The 16,861-nt window shown below is 35.7% G+C and overlaps 2 protein-coding genes across 3 annotated transcripts in view; both read left to right on the forward strand.

Moving 5' to 3' along the window:
* Positions 1–16,861, forward strand: part of LOC136806345 (ATP-dependent Clp protease proteolytic subunit-like) — a 284,569-nt gene that overhangs the window by 148,254 nt on the left and 119,454 nt on the right. The gene's annotated exons all lie outside the window — the stretch shown is intronic.
* Positions 1,118–15,960, forward strand: LOC136806346 (uncharacterized). The gene is made up of 6 exons (XM_067062912.1): positions 1,118–1,379; positions 5,334–5,787; positions 7,975–8,230; positions 9,223–9,379; positions 11,687–11,764; positions 14,853–15,960. The coding sequence occupies exons 1-6, from the start codon at positions 1,357–1,359 to the stop codon at positions 15,007–15,009; spliced, it is 1,125 nt and encodes a 374-aa protein (XP_066919013.1). The 5' UTR covers positions 1,118–1,356; the 3' UTR covers positions 15,010–15,960.

Genomic DNA, 16,861 nt, shown 5'->3' on the forward strand with positions numbered 1-16,861 from the left:
CGCAGGTACACTAGACCATTCATTTTAGTTTAGAGGTTTAGCTCAAATATAACTTGTAAATACTGTAAATGTTTAAATCTCTAAAACAGTTTTGCACACTTATTTTATAAATTGAGTTTAAAAACCTCTGGTTAAAAAGGTAAAGTTCATCCCTTGACAAAGAAAAAATAATGGTTTTTTGAGCTTCCATAGCAACGAGAAATTCTTTGTCAAAAAATGGAAATTGACCCACCAAATCGAAAGAACAGACAATTTTGAAAAATTTTGGTATATGAAACATTATTCAGTATCACCTGTTATGACTGTTTAAAATTTGTCAATGACGTCAACATTAGTAGTCCCACTGCATAGCTTTCATATTTTCAATAAAAAGTTCCTAAATTTTGCAAACGTGGGGAAAATTGTTCTTTGATAAATCTAAAAACTTTAACCCGAGAGAGGCCTTAGTACTATTAAGAACGCTTTCGACGTTAAAATATTGAATAAGAATCGAAATATTCTCGTATAGATGGATCATGTAAATATTTGCATTGCTTTTGCACAGTCAGCAACCCGCTTGAATTTTTTATTAAATTCTGAATAATTAAAAAGTAATATTTTAGATAGTGTAATGAAAAACATGTTTTTAAGTGAAGAAAAAGTAACTTTTTTTTATGTTGTGATTATTCTCTGCTTGAAAACCTTCAAAATTAGTAATCAATTTTATAAAACTATTTGAAAATGTTTAAGAAATATCCCAAACAAAAAGGAGCCAAAATGAAAACACAAGCCCCAAGATATTACACGTTTTTTCATGAGAACATCCAAATTTTGAAGCCTTCGGATGTTCTATAACCTTGAGTTTTAAGCCTAAAAATGCTCTGAACATTTTCTTACTTTTGCAATTTTTGAGTATTTTTGTCCATTTTCCCAAGAAATAGGGTGTTTTTGAGTCCACAAAGCCTTACAATGTTCTTAACCTGTTCTTAACATTTTGGCCAGTGAAGCCTTATATTCTTATAAAAAGAAACGTGTACTCAATGGAAAATCCAAATTAATCTAAATTTGGAAAATAACTACATAAAATTCTACTATAAACGTTTAATTAAAAATTCTAAAATTTTTGAGAAATCACAGTTCTTAGTTACTACTTTGTAGGGAATCCAAGATCAAGTCGACAAAAGATTTGAAGAGGCTTGAAAGCTATAGCAAGCATTTTGTTTTGAAGATAAATGCTTAGAAAGATCTAACGCGACGATTCCTAGACCGCTCAAGACAGGAACAAGATTCACTGTAAAAAAATAAACCAGCTATCATCATCATCATATGCAGCGAACCAGGTTAATTGTTTAAGAAATCGATATCAGAGAGACCAAAATGGTGTTTAGCCAATTCCTAAAGTAAGTATGAAAACTGAAATGGAAGTTTTGACTCAGACTCGGATATTTTTGATTTTGAGCCTGAAGATGGTATTAAGGTTATCCTTTTTATGATATAGAAAGGAGCTGCTTATTTTCTTATGCTGAAAATGCAGAATAAACAAAATAATATCTTGAAATTTGTTGTTGTACAGTTACTCTTAGGTTCCAAATAAACGGGCCCCCCCCGCTTGTTAATTTTTCGAAAATTTTCCAACCCCCCCGGACCTTATTAGGACCCCCCCCCGTTTATTAATCTCTAAGAATATTTTCAGCTGTCAAAGTGAACGACCCTTATTTTGCTCTAAATAGCCTGATTATAGCCTATTTTTACCTTATTTTTTGGTTTCAAAAGTACAATTTCCAACCCCCCCCGGCAATTAGGTCCCCCCCGTTTATTAAAATCTAGAAAATTTTCCAACCCCCCCCGTTTATTCGAACCCCTCCGTTTATTTGGAACCTAAGAGTAGCAAGTTCAAACAAATACTAAGAACAATCGATGTTTGACTCTGGTTCGGATCTTTAAATTTCTATTCTTGATATGCGTCAGTCATATTTTCCAACGGAAACACACGGAAAACTTCGGGATCTGACCCCTGTCTGTTACTATAGAAACACGGTGAACGAAATCCGACCTTTTCGGGTACTTCTGTTAGAAAATATGACGTATCTTAGACTTACGCATATCAAGAATTAAGATTTTTAAATTCGCTAAATATAAAAATGGCCTTAAATCAACCAGTTAATTCATTCATAGGTACAATTCTAGACAAAACCCCTGTTCGTTTAAACATAGAGGTATAAAGAAAGACAGGAGATGAATTTGTCGGTAATTGGTCGTTAAAGTCTTTAGATTTCTTTTATGTAATAAATCAAAAGAAATTCTAGGCTCGCCCGATGAAATACGACTTTTTAGTAGAATTCAAGTTTGCTCTGAACATTCTTACTATCAGCATCGAAGATTTCTAGCCTTCTAATATACGAGAATAAAATAAAATTTAGCTCCACGAAATAAGTTTGCGTTCAATTTTGTCATCCATTAAATTTTGAAAAGATATTTTCTCCAGCCAGAAAACAAAAAGTTCTTTATAAGCACACACAATTTCAGACCCAATTTGTAGACAAAAAGTCGCTGGAGAATTTTGGAGGAAAGTATTAAGCAATAGATTTCACCTTGAAGAAAATGTTGATCGAAACATCTTGTCATTTGATGAAGGATTGCAAAGTTTACAGGCCCTTTTTTAATCCAAATATTTTCTTACACCAATATCAGAAACAATGAATCTCGTCTTATCTTATTTCCAACACTTAAGTTAGCCAATAAGATTTCACCTATCAACAAAAGAAGGCATTAAAAATGCACGATATATGAGATTATGAGCATGCATACCTCGTAATTTTTTTAATCGTAGGGCGAGCATGGTTACAATAGGATACTTCTCCTGTTTCTTTATACCTCCATGGTTTAAAGCCCCCTCCACCCAAATTCAATGTTGTTTTCAAGACTTTCCCCAGTCCCAACAAGTTCCCGAGTCCCAACAAATTCCCCATCAAAGCTGATATTGGAGGAGGGGTTGGAAAACCAGTTTTGTCCAGAATTGTATTTCAAGTTTAAGGGCTCAGACCATAGTGAATTTTCATTATTTGCTACGTACAAAATATAAATTTCTACTTGATGTAGCTAACAAAACTGTGGCATACTATACATTTTCTGTTCGGCCAATTATCCTTGAGTCGGAAAGTTAAATGGATTAACAACTTTTCTGTAATAGCCAGAGAAGTCATAAAACTCTTTAGAAATTTCCTTCAAGTTTGCCTCCTTTGATTACCAATCCCTGATAGCAAAAATCAGTCAAGATAGAGATTATAAGAACTAAAGTAAAGTTATTCAACGAAACCTCGTGTTTTTAGGTAAAATGCGAATTTTTTTCGAGTAATAATTTCTTTATAGTTTTAAAAGAAGTTTTTTATTTTATCGGGAAACTTTCAAGAGGTAAACTTCTTCAAATTTTGTGAATTCTTTGTTGTTTTTGGAAGGTTCTTTGCTATAAATATCTTTAGATCTAAAATAGCAGCTGCCTTAAAATTTCGATAGAATATAGTTGAAAGATTTGCATTAGTAAATATGTAAAAATTGACAAAATTTACCGAGGATTCCCTGAGCAGCGAACATTTCAAATTCGATGTTCTGTGCTTATTCTTGCAAGGTTTTCTTATGTTTTATAAACAAAACTGTCATCACACAATGAACAAATTAAAAATGTAGCGTGATTTTATTCAAATTCTTTTCGACTCGAGTATTCCCATGAGCGAAAGCAAAATTAATGGCTTTTTCCCAAAGCAACAAAGCAACAGTTTGCTATCAACGATACAATACAATAGAATAGTAGGAGTGGTATCTCCATCTATATCTTTATTACCTCCATGGGCCAATTATCCTTGAGTCTCAAAATTTAAGAATCGCGATGAAAAAAATTGATAAAGAAGAAAATGAAGATTTTCGCGAAAAAGAGTATATTGGAAGTGCTTATTTTCGGCGAAGAAAAAACATCTTGAATTGTTTAGATGGTGTATCTTTTACCGAACTAAAAATTTTCAGAAAATTTTCCTAAAAGCTTATTTGTCTCAAAATCTTGAAAATAGTGCTTTTTGCCCAATTTTTCATCTCAATTATTAATAGAAAAACAGTCATAACTTTTGATGCATTAATTTAGAAAATTGTTCCGAAAATTTTTAAATATTTCAATTCTTTGCAGACAGTTTGATAAAACTGTCATCAAAGAATCCTTAATTACTCTTAAGGGATTTGATTAAAAAGCAATTTATAAAGACAATATTCTTAAAGTTTAAAGTATTAAAGAACCTAAAACATAACTTTTATGTTCAGATACTAAAATCAATTTTTCGACTATGGCCCTTCGGAAAACTGAAAAAAATATTAGATATACAGACTGATATTAATCCGTTACAGTTATTGTATAATCCTCATATAACATGTGTACTACTGTTTTACACATCCCATAAACGACTCCAGTCTAACATACCAAGTACATACCGTCCAATGCTCTAACTTGGGACTATCTGACAAAACATGGGACGGCACACCGAACCTCCAAATTCATTTGATTTGAGATAATGAACGGCATATTAAAAAATATACGCGATTTCTCTTTCGCACCGAGTAGGCTTTTAAATCGAAATATGAAAAGTAGTGGAACACACATGAATGTTTGGAACGAAGAAGACCATAATTAGTGGCAAAACGATGGAGCGTTTGACGTCACTTAAGCGGTACAAAGAATATGTTTCCACATGCCTACAATGCTCACCGAGAAGACGTTTCAATAATTGTAGCCCTGTCTAAAAATTCTAAAAGGGAATATTTCCATGGTTTGAGACCTTTTGACTGTAGATTTGTTCTATGGTCTTGAGAAAAACCTTAAAGTCTTTTAGCTACCTTTTTTCCAAGATTGAAAATCCCTGAATATTCAAGAATATTTTTTTGCTTCTAACAAAAATCGTTAGAGTTTGACGTAGAATTTGACGTTGAGTAAGAATAATTTTTTTTCGAGAGTTGAACAATATCAAAATGTTTGTATGTCCTGCTCACAGGACAATATATACTTTTTTATAGGAACATCCAAAATTTTTGAAGCCTTTGGATGTTCTTAACTTTTTGAGTTATAAGCCTAAAAATGTTCTTAACATGTTCTTATTTTGACCGTTTTGTGAATATCTTTGACCATCTTCCTAAGAAATAGGGTGTTTTAGAGTCCACAAAGCCTTAAAATGTTCTTAAATTGTTCCTAAAATTTTGGCCAGCAGAGCCTTATGTTCTTATATAAAAAAACGTGCAAGGTAAAATATTTTAAACCAAACCCTGCTTTAACCATCCATCTGATTATCCCTCTTTGACATCAACAAATTTTCTTCTAGGATTCTAATGATTCAACTTTTGCTGGTATCAAAAGTGAAGTCTAACGATCCACAACCAACAACGCGTGCGCCGCAAACCGCCACCACCACCACCACCACCACAACCACAACCACAACCACCAACACCACGACCAAAGCACCAGATTTAAACCTAAAGGTCACAAGCCAAAAGACCAGCCTATCATACCTACGCGACGCAGAATCGTTCAGTGGAACCAAAATCAAAATGGTAGCTGGTGTTTACATGGTAACTGAATGTGTCTTGTTATGCGAGAAAGATGAGAGCTGTGATTTCTCTGTTTTTGAAGACATCCACCACAATTGCACTTTATACTCAATGAGGGATGACAACAAAACTACAGACCAGATAGAAGAGACATTGGTTAGCCAAACTGCAGACCCAGACATGGACCAAATAGGTTTTCAAAAAAATGAACGGCCATCATGTAAAAGGGTGAGCTTATTATGTCTAACACAAGCCGACACAATGTTGAAGTTTTTTGTCTTAATATCTTGAATACCTTTAAAGAACGAAGAAATACGGCCATCTAAAGTTTGAAATTCTGACAGATAGAGTACGATTGGCGTCAAATTTTGTCTAAACCGTACGGAGTCTGACAGAATTTTGAACTTTAAGTGGCCGTAATTCTTTGCGTGTTCGAGTAAGAGACTTGTTGTAGCATAATTTTTTGCTCAGAATTTCATGCTTTTTCCAATGGTCCCATTCATTTCTTTCAGATTTGACTTTTGAAAAACGTCAATATTTTTACTCATTTTTTCCCTTACAGTTATGCCTGTAACCGTCAGTTTTTTAGTCATAAAAACTTTTGCCGGTCCTAATTCGCGGGTCCCCTCTCAAAAGAGTCTAAAAACCTTCCTACTTTCGAACTAACTACATGTGGTTGCGTCGCATAAAAGATGTCACGGATCCTAAGGATTGGCCTCCTAATAAAACCTAACGAGTCGCTTGAGGAGCTTAATGTTATCAGGAGTATTCTGGAAGGTTATAAGGGAATAAAATTCACTACTACTTTGAAATTGAATTAGCCCTTTGAAGAGCAAAAAAATGCCAAAACGTTAAATTTGTTGATTTTTACATTTTTGACGTTTTTCATCGCAGCAATTAATAAAATTAAAAAGTCATAGGTTTACTATGAACATAAGAAAGCCGCGGCTGGAATATGTACCGCATTGTCTTTTCAGTTAATTGCTGTTCCATCTGTCTCCGTGAACTAATTTTGGACATATTTTAGGGGTATTTTGTGGAAATAATAGTTTTTCACCAAAATTGAGATTATAAGAACTATATTCAAGATGACAACTCTCCTGTCAGTTTGAATGATAAATTTCGAAGGTGCTGGCTTGAAATTTTCACAGTATTATCTTGATGTACATTTTCATTGATTTCTAAAATAATTTCACTGAAATATTGTGAAGGCATTTGAGGCACTTTACTAATTTTTGATTTCTTTCAGCTCAGCCATTTTGTGCTTGTTTAAATTTCTTATTGTTGATCTTTCCTTTACAATGATTTTATAATGCAAGTGTATTATCAAGGGCATATTATTAATGTCTAAAACGCACTGAGAAGTGAATATTAATGACAAACCAATAAAATTTACCATTAATGATGCTACATTACTGATTTCTTGATCAACAAATAGTCATCAAATACGACAGAGATAGAACAACAGAAATTCAGATGTTATCATTCCAGCCGCGGCTTTCTCATACTATGCTATGAATACGCTCTTCTCGAGATGCATAAATTTATTGTTGTCCTCGTTTTCAAACAGATTTTATTGCTATAAAATTACATATTTTCAATGATAATTGTGTTGTTTGCACCTCATGAGACATTTTGAATTTTAAGTACTTTCATTTTAGAGTTAATGTTTCCCTTTTGGGAATTTAAATCGGTTTAAATGTATAATTTCATAGCAATGTTGATGTTGAGAACGAGGACAACAATAAATTTATGCATCTCGAGAAGAGTGTATTTGTACAGAGTAAGTTATTCGCCGGTGAAAATTTCCGTCACTGACTGTAAGGTCCCAAATAAACGTCTAACCCAGGTTATTAATTTTCTAAAATATTTTCAGCTATCAGCCAATAGCTGAATTGCTCTTGATAGCCTGGCTTTAGTTTATCATTGCCTTATTTTGTGGGTTTTAAAGGTACAATTTCCAACCCCCGGCAATTATATCCATTCAGGTCAAATTTATACAGCATACCATTTTAAGTCGTTGGAAAGTCGACCGTTTTAACTAAAGCATAGTCAACATTTTCATCGAATTTTCGCCACTTTTTTCGACGACGAGCTATAATTGTTTCTCTCTGTTCGTGATATTTATGACGTAATGTTTTACACGGAAACACCCAAAATAAACCGGGTGTTTGACATTAGTTTTGAATCGAAACAAAGACAAACGCCTGAGCTATTCATGATATGCACCACTGGAGAGTCTTCTAAAATTTTCCACCCAATACGTCACTTAATAAACAATAGAAAAAGTGACGTATTGGGTGGAACGAAAATAGAAAGTTGCATAATTTCGTGAAGTCATTACAGTTGTGCATATCATGAATTTTCGGTGCTTCCGTATGAAACATTACGTCATGAATATTGTGATTTTCTTAGATTGCATTCAAGACACGAGAACACTCAAATCAATTCGACAAATCACCTCGAACCAGATCATGCATTGCGAAATATGCTTACGAGACAAGAGGCTGCTACAATGCGTGTGGAAGCAAAACAGGGTGGTGCAGCGATCATTGCGGGGCGGGAGGGGCGTGTTGTAGATATGGAATATCCGAAGAGGGCATGGATAGGGAATGTGTTTTATCGAACGTTGATTGGTGTAGGGGCTATCACTGTTGCTCTCCAGGAACAAGTAAGATATTTTTAAAAATTCTAATTTTGCCATACATAAAGCATAGGGATTCCCGTTTATTTAAGGTTTTGTTTTTAAGTAAGAGTGATATCGTTTGCTTACTCATCAATTTAAATTTACAAGCTTTTTCACATTGAATTGACACGTATGTGGAGCAAGATTGGTCAGAAAGAGGAAAAGAAAATTTTTTTTCTCGCTTAGATCAGCATAATATAACAAAAGGCATACACTGGCCTTATATGAAATATGTGTCTGATATGAAACGGGAACACTTATGTAAAAATTAAAACCTTTAATATCAGCTAAATGTTTCAAATCAGACAATTAAGCATTTCCCATTCTGAGATATTTTGAAATTTTTTATTGATACAACTCCCAAGATCTTCCTATTCTTTATTAAGGGAATAAGAATTTTTGGGCGGGGCTCGAGCTTTCCTCAAAATCTAAAGATTGTTAATCGATATCTCCTTGGTTGTAACACCTTGTCCTACTTTCATCGGATTAAATTTCGTGAGATTAAATTTCGCGAGCCAAAAAACCGCAAATTTTTCTGGATTTAATTTCGCGAGTCAGGAATCTCACGCGTTTTCGCGAGCTTTAATTTCACTTTACTTGACGTGGCAGAAATTCGCGAAATTGCGAAATTTAATCTCACGAAATTTTATCCGATTAAAATATCACTTTACTTAAACAAACTACTCAATATCAATATTCATATCTCGAAATTCGCCATACGTAGTCGAGTTATGGAAACTTCACTTATATATTCTTTGCCACGGAAAGTCATATGACATCTTTTTCAACCAATAAGATTTAATAATTTCGAGGGTAAAACAAACACTATGGTTTAACTCACTAAAAGATTATGTTTACTGAAAACACATAATTAATCTTTAGTAAGTGTTCTGTTGTACCCCAGTTCTGACGTCATGCCGTGGCGAAGAATATTTTTTGAAATCCATCTAAAAATCTCGTTATTGATATTCCTTCAGCTTATGGGTCATTCGCCAACAGTTCATATGCTTTCATATTCTTTGGACGTTGGCCTGATAACGCCGGACACAGGTGTGGCAGACTTGGGATGAAACTTGCAAGTGTTGGCTCTTATGACGAATTCAAATACATAAATTCATTTATGACCATGACCTCGTAAGTTTTTACTTTAGACGTGGGTAGTTGTAGCTTGTGGGTTCGATCCCAAGCCGAGTCGTACCAAAGATTCCCAAAATGAAAATTGATGCCTCTCTGATTGATGCTCAGCAATTAAGAGAAGGATCAAGGGTAAGTGGAAAAATCCAGGGAGAAAGAGTGGCGCCCTCCCCTACCTTCGGATCGACAGCTATCGAAAGAGGAGGCTTCGGGTCACTGTTGCAGACTTTCTCACTTAAGAGTTTATTCTCGCGAAAAATTCTATAAAAATTTGAAAATAGCTTCAACCCTTCACAAATGATTCACGAAAATTTAAACGCGTAAAGCATAAAGTACCCGACTCTCCTTGATTTCAGGACCTCGTAAGGTAAACCGATTCTCCTACTCTTGTGTGGTTAATTGTATGATGGCGGGTTATTTTGCAATTTTTGGAAAAAAATCATCCCCATATCACTTTATAATGACCCCACCCTATTTTATGACCTTTATGCTACGAAGTGCCAAAATGGGCATTTTCCTAGAGATTTTTAGCAAAATCAGGTCAATAGCGCTTAATTATGACTCCCCAATTTTGTTGATTTTTATCTGGAGTACCCACCCTCTGCTTATTCCACCCCCTACAATTAAGCACACAAGAGTCGAGTAGTGTGAAATCTCATGTCATCACGCTTAATGCTAATAATCCAAAATTTTGCTCAACAATCAATTCGAACCTTTTTCGGCTTGAAATTAAAACTTCCGATAATTCGAGAGACGAACCAAGCTGGTCGGCTAAACAAGACCCTACAAGAAATATTTAGAAGATAAAGTGCCAGCTTGGCTTTGTCTTTTCTTTTCAAAGTGGCTGTGTACTGCAACACTATTCCAATTTTCGTCATTTAAGCGCTTTTGATTGTTGAGTTAACTTTTTGATTTTCGTAGGAGCAAAAGGAGTATTTTTATGTGTAAGGGACTAAGACCATGTTCAGACGTTACGGTTCTCAACTTCAGTTGAGCTATAATCTGAGAATGTCTGTATGTATGTATGTCTGTCTGTCTGTATGTATGTCTGTATGTCTGTATGTCCGTCCGAAAACTTTAGGGCAGGCTGGACACTTCAAAAAAGGTCGAATTTGGCTGAAATTTGGCACACTTGTTCCTTGGGTGAATATCTGGGGGTGTTTTTTTTCATTTTTTTTGAAAATTTTGATTTTTGGGGCCTAGGGACGAGTTTTTCGCCAAAACGAGGCTAAAACTTTGGGGCAGCCTGGACACTTCAAAAAAGGTCAGATTTGGCTGAAATTTGGCACACTTGTTCCTTGGGTGAATATCTGGGGGTGTTTTTTTCATTTTTTGAAAATTTTGATTTTTGGGGCCTGGGGACGAGTTTTTCGCCAAAACGAGGCTAAAACTTTGGGGCAGCCTGGACACTTCAAAAAAGGTCGGATTTGACTGAAATTTGGCACACTTGTTCCTTGGGTGAATATCTGTGGGTGTTTTTTCATTTTTTGAAAATTTTGATTTTTGGGGCCTGGGGACGAGTTTTTCACCAAAACGAGGCTGGCAGCCTGGACACTTCAAAAAAAGGTCGGATTTGGCTGAAATTTGGCACACTTGTTCCTTGGGTGAATATCTGGGGGTGTTTTTTTCATTTTTTGAAAATTTTGATTTTTGAGGCCTGGGGACGAGTTTTTCACCAAAACGAGGCTGGCAGCCTGGACACTTCAAAAAAGGTCGGATTTGGCTGAAATTTGGCACACATGTTCCTTGGGTGAATATCTGGGGGTGTTTTTTTCATTTTTTGAAAATTTTGATTTTTGGGGCCTGGGGACGAGTTTCAGCCAAAACGGACAAAGTATATTTGCTACCTAATACTAAATATTTGAAATGTTACAATTGGGCCTTCTAATAACGGGAAAATCTGAAGTTGAGCCCAGTGCGGTGCGCACGTTCGACTATTTTGTATTGCTCCGGTGTGGTATTTGTTACGGGTAGGAAGTGTTCATACTCATTTCGGAACGATTTGGAGCAAGAAAACGAAGCAGTTCCGTTCCGATGAAAATAGTGGAGCGAAACCGTTTCAATCTGTTTTGCTTTGTAACATCTTCTTTTTTAACGTTTCCAAATTTGACGTTTCCAAATTTGACGTTCACACAGTGTTTCGGAACGAAACGCGAAACGGAACATGGCGTGTGAACGTGGTTTAAGTGCCTTGCGGGGGAGGGGCTATCTATTTCTCTGTATTCGTTTTGTAAGTAGTATATGTTCGTAAGTGTAATGTTTAAATTATTAAAAACAACCTAGTTTTTGTATTTTCTCTTTTGACAGGGATTACTACTGGTTAGATTACCAAAAGCCTAACGGTACAACACAATGGAAATGGGGAAATGGAGAACTTTTTCAACCGTAAGTATACCTAACTCTGTACCAGAGTGTATCTCACGTTTATCGCTTCGTAGTACACTGTTGTTTGTTTGATAAAAAAATTCCCGTACGGAGACCTCTGCGGTGAAGTTTGAAATTAGCAACACTTCTCTCATCGTCTCCCTTCTCTCACCAGCACTCCATCGCAGTGGTCGGTTTGAAAAATCTCGAATGAGAAAAGTCAATGACAACAGACACTTTACGGCAATGAATTTTGAAATTAGCCGTAAATACTGGGTCTGTGTACAGACTAAAGTATACCTTAAGGGAAGGAATTTTGATGGAACTAATTATCGCGGAATTTACTTTCGCGGTGCGAAGGTACTATATAGGCGGATTTTGCGGTTGACATCTACTTTTTGCCGAAATTCTTTCATATTCCTAGGGTCTTTTGAGGGTTTTTAAGTAAAAATTGCATTCCGCGGAAATTAGTTCCCTTAAGTAAAGTACGCTTTTTTTTCGGATGCTCCAAACTTTTTGAGTTTAATACCTAAAAATAATTATTTTCTAGCTTATTTTCTTAAAAAAAAATTTGCCTTGACCACCCCTGATATACCAACCATATTTATGCTTGTTGGGGCAAGGCTTTACAAGATAATAGATATAAAAAAATCGCCTAATTTGAGCCCTCTAGCCTTAGCAACTTGTTTGCTTATAAAAAAAGAAGATAAATAGATGGGTTTGAGGCTATTCAATTCATCAGGGATAAATTTTGATATGTTGAAAGGGGTAAGATTACATCATCGCACCAACAAAAGATTGACAAACTTAGGAAGGCTTAGGCCGACTCTAAAAAATGATGGTGAACGCACTATAAATAAGCTCTTCTTTTATATGAAAGTAAATGTAAACTTTATATAAACAAAATCGAAGAGGAAAATACGAACAAGCTTTCAAAAACGAAACTAAAATCAACGTTAAAACTCCAATTCATGTAGCAAAAACTCCAATTCATGTAGCGAAAACTCCAATTCATGTAGCAAAAACTCCAATTCATGTAGCAAAAACTCCAATTCATGTAGCAAAAACTCCAATTCATGTAGCAAAAACTCCAATTCATGTAGCAAAAACTCCATTGTAAACCATAGACGATTGAAATTCGAAAAGCGAAGTAAAATAGGGAGCGTGCAGCGCGAAATGAAGACTGTCGAATGATTGATACTCGAAAAATTGTCACTCGAAAGATTGTCACTCGAAAGATTGTCACTCGAAAGATTGTCACTCGAAGAATTGTCACTCGAAGAATTGTCACTCGAAAGATTGTCACTCGAAAGATTGTCACTCGAAGAATTGTCACTCGAAAGATTGTCACTCGAAAGTTTGACACTCGAAGCATTGTCACTCGAAGAATTGTCACTCGAAAAATTGTCACTCGAAAGATTGTCACTCGAAAGATTGTCACTCAAAAGATTGTCACTCGAAGAATTGTCACTCGAAGAATTGTCACTCGAAGAATTGTCACTCGAAAGATTGTCACTCGAAGAATTGTCACTCGAAAGATTGTCACTCGAAAGATTGTCACTCGAAAGATTGTCACTCGAAAGATTGTCACTCGAGTGCAGACAATGAAATGGGAAAAATTGGAAAACAATTGGAAAAGTTGAAAAAGTTCGAGAAAAAAAATGGGGCCGGGTGACGGCGAAAAAAGATTTTCACCCGGCTGTTGGACAGGAAACAAAATATTTTTTAGGGTCGGCCTCAGTGGAATTCTTGGTTTGAATAGATTTGAATATTAGTTTTCAACTTCAGTTGAGTTAGAATCTGAGAATGTGTGTGTGTGTGTCTGTGTGTATGTCCCAAAACTTTGGGGCAGCCTGGAGACTTCAAAAATTGTTCGATTTGGCTGAAATTTGGCACACTTGTTCCTTGCATGAATATCTGGGGGTCTTTTTTCATTTTTCAAAATTTTTGATTTTTGGGGCCTGGGGACGAGTTTTTGCCAAAACGAGGCTAAAACTTTGGGGCAGCTTGGAGACTTCAAAAATTGTTCGATTTGGCTGAAATTTTGCACACTTGTTCCTTGGGTGAATATCTGGGGGTGTTTTTTTCATTTTTTAAAAATTTTGATTTTTGGGGCCTGGGGACGAGTTTTTCGCCAAAACGAGGCTAAAATTTTGAGGCAGCCTGGAGACTTCAAAAATTGTTCGATTTGGCTAAAATTTTGCACACTTGTTCCTTGGGTGAATATCTGGGGGTGCTTTTTGCATTTTTCAAAAATTTAGATTTTTGGGGCCTGGGGACGAGTTTTTTGCCAAAACGAGGTTAAAGCTTTGAAGCAGCCTACAGGCCTCCAAAATGGTCGGATTTGGTTGAAATTTGGCACACTTGTTCATTGGGTAAATATCTGGGGGTCTACAATTGGGCCTATGAATAATTTGAAGCCACTGAAGTTGAGCCCAGTGCGTTGCGCACGTTCGACTATTAATATCCAAACTACAATCATGATTTACTGCAATTGCTTTTCTGGGTATTTTAGCGTCTAAAGTTAGGGCGAGAATAACATTTTTAGGCTTAATCTAATTGGGTTTTCTATTTGGGAGGGAAATAATGGCTTCCAGGCTATATTCTCAGCTTGTCAGACCATTCACAACCTTCCTAAGTTTTAAATCTCATGTTAAAACTGTGCTTTCTAAGCCTAAGTTAAAACTTTCTCGCTAGAAAGACTAAATTTTTTTTTTCTTTTTTTGCTTGACCATGAAGCACAATCCAATTTCTACGAGTTAGACCAAAAATGACGATTTCTTACTCGAACTGGGCATTACATAGCCCATGTCTGATATATACGACATTGGCACTTAGAGGGTTAAAGTGAGGGTGGACGAACTAAAATCAGTCCTTTACCCCCTGGAAATTCATGAATAATTATTTACCCCCTGGAAAAATGAAAAAACACTTATTTAGACCTCCTGGAAATTCTTCTCGGATTACCTCCTGGAAATGTTCGTCCACCCCCCCCTGTATTGTCATATTTTAAACGGTGAAAAAAAATGCGGCTATTATATTTGATTTTTTCCGTGAATGGCCCCAATATTATTGCCATAGTTGTACATCATATTGGTTTGTATTTCAGAGAATGGTGCGAAAGAGTCAATGGAGCACAACACAGTTTGATTGGAGATTTTTATGGGCATGTTTATCGACCCAAAATGTGCATGGATTATTCATATGGATCGTCTGACAATTTTGTTTGTGAGAAAGAGAACGACTTGCAATCGACCGTCTTCTGAATCACATCATGAGCAACGCTTACCTCGTTTACAAAATATTGTTATGGTAAATAATTCCCAGAAGAGTTCACAAGAAGTTTATTCTATTTGAAAAAAAGAGACACTTGAAGATTTAAGAGATTTAATTGCCTTGGTAATGGTTTCAAAACGAGGCAGTCGTTGTGCTCAAAAGAATTATGAAAAATCCCACCGAGTTTAAAACTCAAGAACCGGGCCCAGGAGATACTAAGGGTTGTGATTTTTTCCCTTTGTCGCTTCTCTCAAGAAATATTTCGTCTCTAAGGGTCAAACGGGTCATCACCTTTAAACACCCCCTTCTCATAGACTCACTAGGACCTCTTCCCGCCGGAACAATTGCCCCCGGTGGGAAATTATCCTCCAATTTTGTCCCCACTGAAAAAAAACAATCCTAACTGCGAAATATTTACCACTTTTCCCATCCCTACTGAATTTTTTACTTAAAAACAAAAGAATTGAAATCCCAAGCCATAAGAAATATGGGAAATCACTCCCTATCGTTACAATGTACATCACAATTTATGTAGGTCCGGTCATTAAGTTTCAAGCCCGAAGGGCTAGAGCATTGAGTTTAAAGCCCGAAGGAATAGAGTAGAATCTCTAACCTTTCTCAGGCAAGAAAGAGTGAGGCCTTAAAAAATGCGCCGCATTTTTGACGACAGATTGAATCTAGCAATTACTTTGTTTACGATTGATTTTTTTTTCGAAATTTAGCGATTAATTTTACTTTCAATCTGTCATTTATGTAAAAACCAGGCGAGCCGCTCAAGACCGCGCAACTTTGGTAGGATTTGTTGGCTTCAAATCCTACCAAGGGGATTGACTTCTAGCCCTTCGGGCTTATACTTCATTGGGCTACAATCAAGGTCATAATATTTGAGAAAAAAGGGAAATACACCGGGAAGTTTTTGAACCACAATCGATTTGTAAGTGCTCAAAAGTAGGTTGGAAGGGTAGAGTTTTAACTCTAAGATAGGACCTTAGGATCTGAAGATCCAAAAGTTCAAAAATAGTCCAATAAGACTCAAAATATAGCCTGGAAGTCTGCAAACCCCTCCCAAATTGAAATATTCGATTAAATTAAAAAGATAGCCAAAAATCGACTTTCTCGCCAGAACTTTAAATCTTGAAAAACGTTAAAATAACCAAAATTCTCAATATATGATGACCTTAATTGTAGAGGCAAGACTCCTGGATGGAAAATGAAACCACTTAGTTTTTACACAAACGCCGGATTGAAACTAAAATCTATCGCTAGATTTCAAAAAATGTGGTAGTGAAAAATCTATAAAAATTTGCCTCGTTCGGGGGTAAGAAAAAAGTTCCACCGGGGCTGTGAGGCAGGGGTGTGTTACAGGTGATAATTTTACATCAATTAAATGCGACGTGGTTTTTATCGCAAACCTACCGTGGCTGATCTGGTATTTCAAAGTTTTTAGTTATTTTGCTTTTGGCGGCCGCTCTTTGTAAAAGGCGTCCGCCAAAATCAAAATAACTAAAAACTTAGAAATACCAGATTAGCCACGGTACAAACCGATTAAAATTATCAATTTTAATTTTTTTCTTTCGAAATTTAACCTTGTTGTAGCATAATAATTTAATGTATATATAAACATCGACTTTCATAAAAGTATAAATTCACATTTTTGTTGTTATTTTCATAAGAATAACATTTTTGGCTAAGGGTGAAATATTCTTAGGAATTTACAGAATGTGAGGGTGATTATTCTTAACATATTCTTATTTTTCAGACGAGTCTGGCATCACAATTTCTTGTCTTTTTATGTCAGCATAAAACATTATATGTATAATAAACGCAACAGCTCACCTCGTG

This window comes from Clytia hemisphaerica, unplaced genomic scaffold, assembly GCF_902728285.1.
Source record: "Clytia hemisphaerica strain Z4C2 unplaced genomic scaffold, Clytia hemisphaerica genome assembly, whole genome shotgun sequence".
Classification (NCBI taxonomy): Eukaryota; Metazoa; Cnidaria; class Hydrozoa; order Leptothecata; family Clytiidae; genus Clytia; species Clytia hemisphaerica.